Source organism: Phyllostomus discolor, chromosome 4 (genome assembly GCF_004126475.2).
Source record: "Phyllostomus discolor isolate MPI-MPIP mPhyDis1 chromosome 4, mPhyDis1.pri.v3, whole genome shotgun sequence".
NCBI classification, from domain to species: domain Eukaryota; kingdom Metazoa; phylum Chordata; class Mammalia; order Chiroptera; family Phyllostomidae; genus Phyllostomus; species Phyllostomus discolor.
The window spans coordinates 191,765,181-191,780,593 of record NC_040906.2 but is presented as its reverse complement, the minus strand read 5'-3'; the positions used below and the strand labels follow the sequence as shown (position 1 = coordinate 191,780,593).

Sequence of the window (15,413 nt, the reverse complement as noted above, 5' to 3'; positions counted from 1 at the left end):
TGTACTTACTTGTGAAACCGTGCAGCCCGATCTTCATTGTCTGCATACAAAAACATTTTCAAAGCATAATTCTCCAAATGGGCGCAGCCAACTATTTCTTGACTAACAGCTTCGTTATCACCCAACTGTTTCTTAAGCTAAAAGAAAATCAAATACAAAGTTTATAATTTTGGACTTACAGAAATATATACTTAAGTATAAATTATCCTAATAATCATTTTAAATAAATTATTTTATATTTATTTCAATAAAAGACTTATCAATGAATTCTTGCAAAGAAAAAAATTGCTCTGCCTCAGCCCAAAATATTTAAAACAGAACCTATGTTCACAAAATTTTAAAGGAACATGTATATGATAACCTGAAAGCATAATTTAGCTCTAAAAGTCAAAATAACCAAGCATACAAAGATACCACATCCAAGTATTGAGTTTAAAGCATCACACATATTTCAAAAAAATATATTCCAATGTACTATCAGTACCCTAAAATTGGAATCAGAAAATTTTTTCCTAACCATATACAACTTAAAATTTTCATTTATTCCCATTTTAATTTCTTCTTATGAAATTAAAAAAAAGGTTAAAAGGAGCACTATATCCTAAAATAGTATCTCTCAGAGCACATGTGTAAAGAGAGATTTCTAAGTAAGGTATATGAGGTCTGTTCAGAAGTTATCCAGCCATGTAAAATGAAAAAGAGGCATTTACTGAAAAAGAAACAAGATACAAGAAACACTGTACACAGGGCAATGATGCCTTAGTCCCCTTCCAAGCAGGCACTTTGGGGACCTCCCACAGTTCTCCCAGTCACCACCAGCTGCCTTGTAGTATTTTGCTGAATCTCATCAAAGGTCTGAAACCTCTTCCCTTTCAAAGGTGATTTTAGTTTTGGGAAAAGCCAGAAGTTTCAGGGCTCTAGTTCTGGGATGTAGCGGGGCTGAGTCACCTGGGTGATTTGAAGTTACGTCAAAAAACTTTGCATGAGACATGATGCATAAGCAGACACACTGTCATGATGAAGCTGCTAATCACCAGTTAGCTGTGGCTTTCTGAATCATCTGAACAGCTTCTGAGGGGGAATGTTCAAATCTCATGCAAAATTCGATGCAGATTTCTTGCTCTACTTGCTCAATCATTTAGAATGTGATGGTCACACAGTGCACATGCTCACTCAATGGCATCTACCTCCGCCACTGACTAGTACAGTGAAGTCGTCATTGTTCACGCATGTGTATTCCAGTCCACTCTCCTTAGCTGCCAGGTTGCATACATGTTGCATGGTCTGTTCTCTTTACATTAATAATGGCTGGGCTTTTTCCAGACAGGCCTCATAGATGACAAACTTAGAGAACTGGATTATGAAAGTTTTTAAAACTTAGATAAACATAAACCTCAAATCAATACAACTTACAACTGTGTAAATTTCCAGTCAGTGTATGCCTTTCTTATACATACTATGAAGTATTTAAAAAACAATACACTAAATTCCTACATTTTACTCAGACTGTCACACTGAAATAAATGACTTTCTGAAATATTAAATCTTAGCACCATACTACTGCTTTAAAATAGCTTTTCTTAAAGATATTATAAAATAAAAAGTTATATTTAAAAAAGGCTTTAGGGTTTTTCTTCTTTTTAAAATTTTGGTGTTTTTTTAAATGATTATTCTTTTACCCTTACCTAAGTACATACTCACTGAATTTAGAGAGAAGAGGGAAGGGAGGTGGGGGGAGAGAGAGAGAGAGAAACATGGGTGCGAGACAAAAACATCAACTGGTTGCCTCTGGCACGTGCTCTGACCAAGACTGAACCCACAACCCAGACAGGTGTCCTGACCAGGAACTGAACCCACAGCCCTTCAGTCCATGACATGATACTCCACCCGAGCCACATTGGCCAGGGCAGGATTTTTCAAATTTCAACAAAATAAATATTCTCGTAATTATAATAGAATAAATTAAAGTCTAAAAGGGATTTAATGTTGCTTAATACAACTAGGCTTTGATCAGAATAACTTTCAATATTTATAAATAACCTGAAAAATTATACAGTGGTATCTCTCCATAACCTGTGAAATTCAAGGTGACCGAGAGCCGGAGAAAGAGAGGAGAGACAACTGATATCTACTTCATTGTTCCTTTTACTAAATAAATAACCCATTTCAATCATCTGCATCCAAATCTTATTTACAAATATAAAGAACAATAAATATTATTCTAAGATTGAAGGTCAGAACAGGTTCATCACTTATGAAAGGATGACTCAAAGGCCACTTATAACAATATGGAACAAGATATAATGGTATATGTAAAGATGATGGGTCCCATTTTGAATTTTGCTTATAACTCCCATGACAGAAAAAAGTTAAAAAAAAAAACCCCAAACAAACTGTGTCTATTTTTTCCTCAGCTATGATAACATAGCTGATTGCTGCCAAGGGAAAGAACTAAAATGACTACACATAAATACACAAATGAAATAAAATAGCATTTTAAACACTGATTAGAGAATAAACGATCACAATTTAACTCACAGCTTCTAACTGATCCATTAGCTTTGATAAAAATTTACGACATTCAGGAGTTTTACTATCAATCTTCATTCCAGTTTGCATTGCATATAAACGACCTACAAAAAAAGGGAAATGAGTCTTATTTACAAATATAAAGAACAATAAACACTATTCTAAGAATGCAAAGAATCCATGATGTAATAACAATTTTTTACCAAGTAAGGCATTTTCTTTTGGCATGTTAAAAGAAGACTAGGTCCTAAGCTGTCAGAAGGACCTGTGATTGGATTGGTAAGCTGGGTCACTCAGAAAAGCAATCCACATGTGTGAGACCACGTGCCAAGTGTCAGACAGGTGATGCTGAGAAAAATACAACATGGGCTGGAATAATGGGAACTATGATTTGAGCTGAGGCTGATAAAAAGAATTGTTTGAATCATTTTTATATATGCCAATAAAAATATACTCTTTAAAAAATTAATGAAAACATTAGAGATAAGGCTAAAGCAGAAGACTTCTCTAACAGCTTTTTCAATGACAAGAGCTGTGAAGAGTTAGGTGATAACTGTTGTTACCACTGGTGTGTACATGTCATCTGTAATTTCCTCTTACACCAACACTATGTTTTGGAGGTCTGTGTTTGGGCTAATGTGCTCCACAGTACGGACACATCATTCTGACTAAAACGTATCTAGGCAGCTCTCAGATTTTAATCATTACAAGTCATGTTGCCCTACCATACTTTCTTGTGCATGCATTTGAGAGTTCCCTGGGGCAGATATGAAGAAGTGGAATTCTTGGGTCATAGTATGCATACCTTTTTCATTTTGAGAGCTACTCTTAAACTGTCCCCCCAAACAGTTACTGTACTAACATACCATTATATTGTACATATAAAATAACCCATTTCTCCCCAACTCATTAAAAATGTATTACTAAACTTCCTGCCAATTTCAGGGTTGAAAATGATTATCTCGTTATTTGGTTTTCCATGTTCCTGACTACTAAATAGGTATTTACTGAATAGCCCTATATCCTCCTTTATGAATTAGGAATATCTATCAAAATAAAAGAAAAAACTTCCACCAAATTTTCTATTCGGTTATTCGCTTTTTAACAAATTGGCTTGTGGTTGCACTTCATACAGTATGAAGTAGGAACATGCCCCCCCCCCCCCGCCACCCCCCCGCAAAGGAATCTTGTGAACACTATCCTCATTCCCTGTTTTACTTTTCCCAACATCATGTAATTATCTTCTATTTATTTATCCTGTCTCTACTTCACCTAGAATTTAAACTCCACGATGACTGCAATTTTAGTATTTGGTTTGCATACAGACGAGTACTTGGCCTTCTCTAAACATTTTCTGAATAGATAATAGCTCATTCTGCCCCACTGATTTAAATGCCACTTTTATAATTCATTATCACTTATTAAGTTTCTATGGGATAAAAGGGCCTAATTCTGTAATTGTACATCCTGCTTCCTTAGCCTACCTGGTCTACTGGGTCTATTGCTGTTCTGTTTTCTAGTTTATAATACACAGCTTTGTACTTTCCAACTCAATGATGTCTACCCAATCATATCTTCTTTAAAAATGTATTAATATACATACAATACTATGTATATTCTGTGTGCTTTTAATTTTAATAATTTTATCTGAAGGAACTACTTTTTAATGCTTAAGTTTTTAGGGCTATCTCATGTTTTAGAGTTTAAGGTTTAATTTATTATTGTATTTATTCCCACAAATCTAATTTAAGAGTTTGACCCATCTAGGGATCAGCTACTATTTTGACAAGAGTCGACACAGACCCAATGTACCAGCTTATGCTTGTTCATTTTATCCTTTAAAAAAGATTTATTTATTTATTTTTAGACAGAGGGGAAGGGAGAGAGAAAGAGAGGGAGAGAAACATCAATGTGTGGTTGCCTGCCACATGCCCCCTACTGGGGACCTGGCATGCAACCCAAGTGTGTGCCCTAACTGGGAATCAAACCTGCAACCTGCTGGTTTGCAGGCTGGCACTTAATCCACTGAGCCACACCAGCCAGGGCTAAACTTTCTATTTTTTATACCTTTTATAATACAATACAGTATTAGCACACCAATACATAAATGTAATTTATAGATGATTTATATAATATATTGGAGATTTGTGATTAATTCATGTGACCAAAAGCTTAAGAATCAGTGTTCACTGCATTCTCACTCCTTTTGAGTCTAAATGGTATTTTCTTGGCCCCACCTAGCCCATGCCTCTTCCCCATGCCCCCATTCCTTCTACCGTATCCAAGCATCTCCTCAGATTCCTTTTCTCTCTTTGTCTTGATGACAACCTGGATGTCACTTATAGAAATCATTTGCAGCCCTTTTGAGTGGTAATTTTTAATTCCCTTACATTCTCAGGATTGACAAGTATGACTGGTTTTCTCTTTGTACTCTACAGCTACATACATTCCAGCATTTTCTCAGTGTCTTCTAACTTGCTGGTCTAGGGCTCATGCCACCCTCTTCTTGATCTTGTTATGCCCATGGACCTTGGTGTTCTTCCAACAAAATCTTTGTTCACACAGATAACCAATACTTTCGGCAGGGCCTGAGAGTTGCCTTTCTACATCCATTCTTCCCATCTCCCTTACTAACAAGACATTCTTAGGAGGTTGTCATGTGCCCAGCCAGAATAGTACATTTCCCAATATTCCTCAAAGCAAACTATGGCTATCTAAATAAGACAAACATCGTTCAGCCAGACGCCATTGGGAGAGACTTCTGGAAAGTCAACTTAAAATGGGAAATGATAGCAGGGGCGAGATTTCACTTATCCTTTCCCCTTTTTCTTCCCTGCTGCCTTGAATAAAAATGGGATGACTGAAACTCTAGTGGGCATCTTGGACACAAGCAACCTTGGAAATGGTAATCACATGCTTGTTTCTAGATTTGAAATGGGAAAGAATGTGAATCCCTAATGATTTCATGGAATTTGCATACTGACACTGGGTACTGAGAATATAAAACCTTCTTTTAAATGAAGAAGTAAATTATATTTTACTTGGTTATTTTTATTTTGGATAATCTGTGATTAGAAAGCAAATTGAATTCTTATACATACACACTAACATGTTCTCTCTTCTTACTGACCCTGATCCCCAATGACTGTAAGCAGTCTCCTTTACATGTCATCATTCCATAATCAATTTACCATCACGAACTTCCAAAATCAGTGTATCAAGCAATCACTCTAAAAAGAATATCCTTCTTTCCCAATATCCAGCTATGCCTAGTTCACCAGGCTCCCAGTTCTCTGGTGTCCCCCCACTTCTTCGTGACCGTCGGATCTCCTTTATTGTCCCTATGCAACCAGCTTGATTTCACAATATATTTTTCTGAGACATTACTGCCCTATCTCCTTCTACCCCCGAATCTTTTTTCACATCCCTGTGGTGAAGCATGCTCACCCATGAAGCCGTCTATGCTCTTCCTCTACACTGACATACAGCGGCAGAGACTGCTGGCATATTCATGTCATGAAAAAGACCATAATTAACAAATAAGCCTGATACCTGCCTTCCCAATCTCCCAAAGGTCTATTTCAAACAACCTGAGTCTCATTAAAACCTCACCCAAAAGGACACAGAAAACTTAAGACATTACTTATTTGCCGTCTATATATAATAATGACCAACATGCTAAAACATGGTGATATTAAGTACTGCACTCACATGAAATACGGTACTGACATTTTCACTTCACAGGCCCTTTCCCTTATTCTCTAACCACAGCAGTGAACACTATGCTAAACCAACCATCCAAAGTGTAGACTGACTTTGGGGATAAAAGGCTATCAATCACAGTAATAGCCCAGATAATATGAAATGAGGTGGATTCCTAGATTTACCCTGACTTTAGTGGCAGCCATCTCAGAACTTAACCATTAAGCACACATGCAGAAAATTAATCTGCATTTTCTCGTTACCATTAGAAAGCAATTTATCCTATGTAAAAAGTATAATTTTCAGTTTCAAATTTGTCACTCTTTACTTCTACTATTGCTTACAATAAAAACAAAGTCTGTCTGTCTGTCTACCTCCTTTGAAGCAAAATTGAATTATTCCAACTTCGTTATAATCAAAACCATTATCATCCTCCCTCACAATGCAAACATAAACAAACATAAGCTTCTTTTCTTTAAAAGTTAACCTCAACAGAGGTGGCTGACTCGCAAAATACAGTGTAATGACAATATAGCTTACTGGTTTTTCCAAATGAATTGTTTTCTTGGTTTACATGCACATTTATTCTTTGCAATTACAGGGACATTATCCTATACACAAAAACTTCTTTCTAAAATACGTTTATTGATTTGAGAGAGAGAGAGGGAAAGAGAGACAGAAACATCAATAGATTGCCTCCAACATGAGCCCCAACCAGAGATCGACCCAGCAACCTGGGTAGGTGTCCTGATTGGAATCGACCCCCAACCTTTTGGTGTACAGGACAACGTTCCAACCAGATGAGCCACAATGGCCAGGCCTGTGCAGTAACACTTTTAATTAAAGAACTGGATCATCTCAGAATCAGAGATTTACGGTAAAAATTGGCCTGGCTTTTACATTTTTAAGTATTTTACGTGGTTTATAATTCTTAAGTACAGAAAATGTATTACAAGATGCATTCTGTAATACTAGTAAAAGGGAAAAAAACTTAAGTCTACTTTTGAAAATTAATAAAGATCTTTTTGCCATAAAGGATGGAAAAAAGGACCACATTCATATAGAACTCTGTTCAAGACAAGTAACTCACTGTAGCAGCAGCAGTACGATGAAAAATTAATGTCTAACATGAAAATTACCCACTAAAACAGCATAAATGTGTGCTAAAATCAACTATAAGAAAATATATGAGATTCATTCACCAAGGAAATGTGTTTACTTTTATGAATAAATATTATTTGAAGATGAGTAATGAGGCATATTTGCAGCAAAAGGATTAAATACTTTCCAACTTGATTTTAATTTAATGTGAGGCATTTGGAGACAAACATTTACTAATCCTGCAGGTATGTGCAATTCAAAGTTCCATAAAATCTAAACATTAATATTCTAAAACATCCTTATTCGCACATAAGAAATAAAAAATATCAAATGTATGATCTAAATACACAAAAAATATATTAAAAGCAACTGTAAAGAGTGATAATAGGTTAATAAATGTGGCACTCAAATAGGAATCATTATGGTATAGGTTAATGTCTAAAAGCAAATTTTATCCCAATGAACAGAACCAAACATACTACTCTATTTAGAATTATATTGTAAATATCTGCTGCCTGGTTAGTATTGCCTGTTGTGTAGGGACTTCTGAATTAAAAGCTAAAAAGAAAGCATTAATGAATGTCTACAAATAAAGAGTATTTACTTCAATCATTCCTTCACTAAAACATTTTGTGAGCTCATAATGTCTTAATGTATACAAACTAGCAACTTTAAGAAAACATTACTACTGAATTCCTAAGAAAAAATTGTGCTGGTTCAGAGCAAATGCTAAGTAACAATTTGATTATTAAAATGAGACCACAGATTTTAATTCTGGCTATGATGGAGCTGCCATAACTTTGGTGGACACGTCACTCTGACTGGGCTACCTGACCAGGGCCATTATTAAGTATTTTAGGGAAACCATGAACAAAATGAGGAGATAAACAGAACATACACAAAAGAATATAAATAAAATTTCTAGAGATGAAAAATATAATATCTGAAGTAAAAAATTTACTGGATAAGATTAATAATAGTTTAAACACTACAGAAGAAAAGATTAGTGAACTTCAGAATACAGCAATAGAAGCCACTCAAAGCAGTGAGAAAAAGGGCTGAAAACAAGAGGTTGGAGGTGTGGAAAAATATCAAGTGTTTTTACACACACACAACTGGATCCCCAGCTAAAAGGGTGGGAAAATGTGGCAAAAAAAAGTGCCAAAAATTATAATCTTTGCCCAGCAAAATTATCTTTCAAAAATAAAAGTGAAATAAAAATTTATTTCACACAACAGAAGATGAGAAGAATTCATCATCAGTGAGCCTCATAAGAAATGATAAAGTTCTTGAAAAGAGAAGAAAATGATAACTATGTTTAAAACTTGGAACTATGCAAATCAATGAAGAGTACTGAAAATGGTAATTATGTGAAAATATTAAAAAATTGTATTCTCTAATTTTGCACATTTCTTTAAAACGTAAGATTAAAAAAATTTTTTTTAGGGTTTTTGGCATATGTATAAGTAAGTACTGTGACAATTATAACCAAAGAACAAAAGAGGAGAAAAGAAAGTAAAGTTCTTAACTTTATATGTGAGGAGGTCTATTATGACAATAGACTGTGATAAGTTAGTTGTAAATACTACAGCAACCATTACAAAAATAAAATAAAGAATATTTAACAATCCCACAGTAGAAGTACAATGAATCCAAGTGCTTCCAAACAGTAATAATGATTAGCTGAGGTTAAAAAAACATTTAAAAACCAGAAGACCTTGCCAAGCCACAAAAAAATGACCAACTGCATGAAAGCAGGAAATCACCAGGCAGTGAAGCTTATTCTATACAATCCTGTGCTGCTCACGAGTACTAAGCTTTCACTCTGAACAATCAAACGCAACTGCCAAAAAACATGAACTTTACCGAAAATGTTTAAACTTGCACGAGCACCAAGACAGTGACAGTTAAGGACAAGTTACCACATTCCCCTGTCCCATCCCTTCAGTCTAAAGGACAGGTTAAAAAGACTCTTAATAATGGAATGATCTATTATTTACTCAAAAAAGGAGTAACTATTAAAATGAATCATTTTACAAAGTAAAATTCAAGTGTAACGCACGTTTACAAAAACAAATACAAGATAAATGAATGTAATCCTAATGGATAAGTCAGCAGTTCAACTTTCTGTGTTTTTTAATTATTAAGCTGTCATCACTACAGTGAATTATCCTTAACCAGCCAATGAAGGTGATTAGGTAACAGGATATGGGTTTCGATTAGTCTTACAGATTTAGAAATCAGCAAAAAAGAAAAACTGCTTTTTTGTTTTGGGCTAAGTTAAGGTTGTCTGACTGGCTTTAGAAAATCTAATTTCTGTGTGATTAACAATAGGCAACTAATTATTAATCTTAATATCCATGTGGCTCACCACCATCAATAAAGAAACCCAGTATTTAGCCTTTATTTAAACTCAACCACAATTTTATAATTGTCCAGAATTGAAATAAGCATACATACTTACAACTTCCTAAAATCTGTATTTTACCTTTTCTAAGCATATAAACAAATGGTTCTTAAAGAACATTTATATGAGTTCACTGAAAACCTATTAAAATTGTGCAATGTCACCCCCTAGAGGAAACTTTAACAAATTAAACTTGAAACCTTACGTTTAATTAGTTAAACAAATTTAAAAGAAAGGAATGTTTTTCTAGGTTTGGTTTTATCTGTAACACCAAACCTGATAGAATCAAAATATTTATCATACAGCGTCCGTGTTTAGAAGACACTGCAAAATTTTCTGGTTTATTAAAGAAAAAAAAAGAAGAAGAAAAGAGAGACACACAGAGTTTAAGCCTGGCCTTCATTTGTACCCTCCACTTACGAGGAATCTCCCAGATCACTGCCTTGGCTTTTCGTCCCCCGGTCAATTTTCACCAGTTCAACAGTCCCTTTACCCTCACTCACTCTGTAACCGGAAGTCTAAGTACCACCTGCTACTGACAATTTCCCATATAGCCATTTCTCATCCTGTACCTGTCATTCAGGTCCTGGTCCTTCACTTACTGAGAGAACTGCCAGGAGGATCTTGAGGTTCAAATCAGACACATTAAAGGAAAGCACTGTCCGCACTACTAAGAGCTACAAAAACGATGCGTGTGTGGGGTGGAGAGTTCTTTATTACTAACAACTACACGGCCATGAGTTCCCTCTGGGGACCACTGTTGTCTTAAAATTCAGGTCACTTTAACAAACATTTCTTAAGTTCCTGTTCTTTATTTGTGTAAATCTCTCCAGGGGTGTGGCATGACCTGGCACAAGAAATGAATGAAGACCACCCAGTAGGATGCAAGCCTTGAGATAGTAATTTTTCAATCACCATTTCAATAACCATTAATTATAAAGTAAAGCATCTTATAATGAGCTAAATTGCATATCTATGAATCGATATGATTTGTCATAATGAACCATAATAGAGTTTGGTTCTATCTCCACTTTATGAAAGTAACATTAAGAAAATTCATTCTCATAAAGTAGCGGATGAGCATGAAAGTTCTGTCAAAGTAAAAATCACTGAATTCTTTAAATTCCTTCTGGGGTATAGGCTAAAAACCATGTAATCACCAATCATTTAATATCTAGGCTGACAATTCAGTTAAGTCTCCCTCAAAATTTGTTTTAAAACTAGAAAAGAATCTGTCACCCCATCAGTTCCGGTGATGCATGTAAAAAAAATCCTACAAAGAGTCTCCCCCCCCCAAGTCAGAGGCCTCTTGTTTATCCTAGAAACTAAGTCAGGATTGGGAAAACTGAGATACTGTTCATTTCAACATCCTCTGGCAAATAAATAAATAAATAGCCCATTTTATCACTTGTTTTAAATGTATTTGTGAAAAAACCAGAAACACGCCAAGAGTACAGCTCATTTAGTTTAAGAAGAATGTCTACCTTACTACACAAATGGCAAAAATTGTTGTTAGTGCCAAACCAATCAGCCAGAAAAATAGGACTTAATTTTCGAACTCGAATAAATACCTTAACCCATGTCCCCACATGCCTCTTGTCATCTGAATGCTAATTCTAAAGTTTCGATAAGCCAGAGCCTTACATGAGCTTGTCACTTGGATGGGAAAAGGCACTGGCCCCTTAAGCATTTCTCTTTTGCCATTTTTTCTCTTATCTCAAAAATTACATTCTTTAATAACGAAGAGAGAATTAAAAGGTAAGGTCATTTCATACAAATTCCTAGCATTTTGGGAATTCAGCACACTACAATACTGGTGATCTCTCTCTCTCTCTCTTTCTTTTTTAACCCTGAACATATATGTGTATGAGTATAAGAGACGTGAACAGAGAATTTTCCTTTGTGTCCTTCCTTGTCCTTGTCCCCAAAGCTAATCTTCCCCCACCCCCTCTTCACATGACCCTGGTCCCAAACTGTCCTCCATCATCCCTCTTGATAAAATCCAAAATGATCAAATAATAACTATTCATCTCAAAGAACAATTCCTCTGTCTTCTGGGATTCATTCCTGAATAATTATTCCTGAAAGGAGACAAACTCCAGGTGACTTCTCCACCCCACTTAGAAAAACACACCACCTTCTTCTCCCAACTTAGAATGTTCCTTTGACATCCTTTCTCCGGCCCAGCATTTTGAACAAAAGCTTATTATTCTTTGCTCTGATTCTCTTCCATACAACACAGGGAAAGACAGGAAGCTCTACCTAGTACCTTAATGAATGGAGGCTTCATTAATACTAGTAATTTGAATTGTCCTGTTTGTCTGAACCCAGGAGGTTTTCCGCCTTCTTCTCCAGGACAGTACACCTGTAAAAATACTCATGATGCCTAAGAGTATGCCCTTCTTCTTTAAACTAGGCGAAGGACAATTGCGGACAGGATGTGGGAAGAGAAGCAGCATACTACTTTGCTACTGTGACCTAAGGAGCCATGTCAGGAAACAAACACAGAAGTTGAGAATTGGGAAAATGATTCCTGTAGAGTTATTTGCATACAGAAGTTCAAAGTGCACCGGTTTAGTGTGCCTAGAACACAAGTCACAAAGAAAGAAGTCACCATGAGCAGCCTCCTGTTCAATGGCAGGTTCGTAGCCACAAATACAGCAGCCATAGGATTTATCACACCGCACATGAGTATAAACACATGTAAAGCATTTAAAGAAATAAGAGTGTTTAAAAATATAGTAACAAAAGACTATCAGAAATGGCTAGGCCAATTTCAAAAGAAAAATAACTGACTATGGAGAAATAAAATATTAAGGTAGAAACTCGAGAAATGGGTTATACAATAGGACACCTACATGGAGATGAACACAGACCTAAAGAAACTACACCAAATGTAGCTCAGAGAGACAAAGATGGAAACTATGAAAACATTAAGAGACAAAGAAATAAAAGAGAAAAGCACAACACAGGTCTACTGAAAATTTCAGTGGAGAACAGAGTAACACAGGAAGCGCAATATGTCTGAGTCCCAAACAAGGTATTACTTACACAGAAGGAAATCAAGGACTAGAAAATGAGAACACAATCATAGGGAAGAGCTTGATAAACTGGCTATATTTTAATGTTAAGAGTTTTGAACGTAAAAGGACTTCATAGAGTGAAAACTTGACCTAGGAACATAGAGAAGACATTTGCAATGTATACAACAAAGGAACAGTCTTCAGATTATTAAGAAAAATGGTGAAGTAGAAGAATGGTCAAAAGCAATAAACAGTATTTCAGTAGGGAATCACAAATGGTTAATTAACATATGAAAAGATGCTCGGTCTCATTAAGACTCAATGAATTGCAAATTTTGCTCCAATGAGACACCGTTTCATGCCCACCAGATTGGCAAAAATTAAAGTCCAATAACATCAAACATGGTGGGTACACTAATGCTCATTTTATTATTCCTTAGACAGTATACACACATTATGCAGGTTCTTTAACATGCATATGTTTCATAACAAAATATTTTTTAAGTGCCACCTGGATTTAGCAATAAAAATGTTCTTTCATGACCCTGCTGAGAGCTGTTTCACTGAAATAATGGGCATGGAAGCCAGGCTTCAATGGGCTGAAAGGATTCTATGAGATAAGGACACAAAAACCACCACAGACAGCTATTTCAAGTTAATCTCTGAGGTGGGGCAGACAGGACAGCAATTTCAGGGGAATGTCATAGTGAGAGCTCTTATTTTTTTTTTTACTTTTTAAATAAAGGAAACTGGGACAAGTTTAGAAAGAAATGGCGAGAGGGAGAGGATAATGACACAGGAAATAAAGGGTCTCTGGGTAGTCACAGAAGTATACAACACAGAGCCCGTGAGTAGAGATTAGTTTTCGGCAGGAACAACAGTTCCTACTGCATTGTTGTAAGAGACTACCTCTTTGTTCACATCATTTCTTTTTTCTCCTTGCTCTAACCACTGTGGTTACAATGGCTTCCTTGATCTTCCTTCAAGCAGCCCCTGCCCTCAGGGCTTTTGAACTTATTATTCCCTCTATGGAGAAAAGCTAATACTCTTTTTCCAGATGAAGCAAAGTCTACTTTTCCTTTCCTTCAAGTCTTTGCTCAGATATGAACTCAGTGAAGCAGTTACCAGACCACTCTGAAAGTGAAATTCCCTCCTCACTCCCTACCACCCTTCTACTGGCAGTCCCGAGTTTCTTTCCCTGCTTTATTTTTCTCCATAACTTTCTCATATCCTACATAATATACTCATTTTATTATTTAATCTCCCAACTCGATTGTATACACATGCCATGAATGCAGGAACTGCAGGTAGAAGCTCAATAAATACCTGCTGAATGACTAATGCCCCCTGCTTGAGGAATCTGAATAACAAGTACAATAGAAATGAAGATGTAAGATTTGAACAAAATGAGGTAAAGCCTAGAGGGTATTCAATTTACTGACTACAGAAGGGGTGACATTTGAGTTAGAACTTCAATCATACGGAATTTGATAAGCGGAGAAAAAAAGGGAGACTATTCCAAAAAGAACATGGAGGTTTGAAAGGGCCTTGCACTCGTGAGAAAGGAAGATGGTACACCTGGAATACTGCAGGGATGACAGTAGATTAGATTTTAGCTAGTCTTGTAACAACTAAGGACACATTAAGCTTAACTCTAAAAATCCTTTCAAAAGATTTATAGTTGCTGGGCTACTTATTTGCAGTAAAGTTCAAGTACAGAATATAGAACAAAGTTGACATAACGCTACTGGAACTACTCTCTTCACTACAAAGGAAAAAAGTCTGAACAAATTTAATCCGTGTTTTCCATCAACTGTAGATTATAACTTCCAAAATCAATCAAAGTGAGAATGTTGCCACCAAATGTCCTAACCCAGGTATTAAGACTAAAAATTCTCACTGGTAGGAGAGCTGTTTGGATGCAGAGGTAGGAATGGTCAAATGTAAATGTTTGTTTCGTAGCAGATACTCTCCATTTTACCATTTCTGCGTGTTTGAATTGGTTGGCTTGCATTTGTCATAATTAACCTGCCCACATTACTGTGCTCACAAAATCAGTCTGTAGTCCTTTTGTCCACATCACTACTGTCTTTGGGACATTCGCCTTCGATGATCCAACTCAATTATTCAACTAACTACTCATGTTATTTTCAGGTTTCCCTGATGGAGACGAGCAGCTCTTTCGTGTGTACACAGAAAAATAAACACACCTCCGGTCATTGTGTTTCAATATTAGTAAGACTATGCAGTCAGCTTAGGAATATTTAAGCCCAAGACAGAAGAGGCGGTGGACAGCATGGTGCTTCTGGAGTTTTGCTTTTCTGATATCCGCGAAGGAGGAGAGAGCTGGTCGGGACCTCTAAGAAGGGCGGGGCAGAGGTTAGAGCTCAGGTCTAAAGCCAGGGGGCGGGGCCTGCCCCGTGAACCAGCACGGTGGGTGGGCCCTGGCAGGTGAGGGAGGCCGCGGCAACTCGGAAAGACTCACAGTAATAGGCCACAACAGGGTCCCGCTTGTCATGCTCCTGAGCCGTCCTCAGATGATGCTGTATGCTCTTAAACTGCGGGGGGAGCGGAGGCAGCGGGGCAAGCGCGGCCATCTCTACTTCGACTCACCACTTCCTACTAGCGTGCCACCCACACTTCCGCTTCCG

The 15,413-nt window shown here is 36.6% G+C and overlaps 1 protein-coding gene across 2 annotated transcripts in view; it reads right to left on the bottom strand.

Moving 5' to 3' along the window:
• Positions 1–15,413, bottom strand: part of VTA1 (vesicle trafficking 1) — a 45,809-nt gene extending 30,396 nt beyond the window's left edge. Inside the window, exons 1-3 of one of the 2 annotated variants that reach the window (XM_028509419.2) lie at positions 15,248–15,413; positions 2,539–2,633; positions 10–137 (exon numbers count right to left, since the gene is read on the bottom strand). In XM_028509419.2, coding sequence (XP_028365220.1) covers positions 10–137; positions 2,539–2,633; positions 15,248–15,359 — 335 coding nt within the window. In that variant the 5' untranslated portion in view covers positions 15,360–15,413. The remainder of the gene's footprint in view (positions 1–9; positions 138–2,538; positions 2,634–15,247) is intronic. The other variant, XM_028509421.2, reaches the window with a different exon arrangement.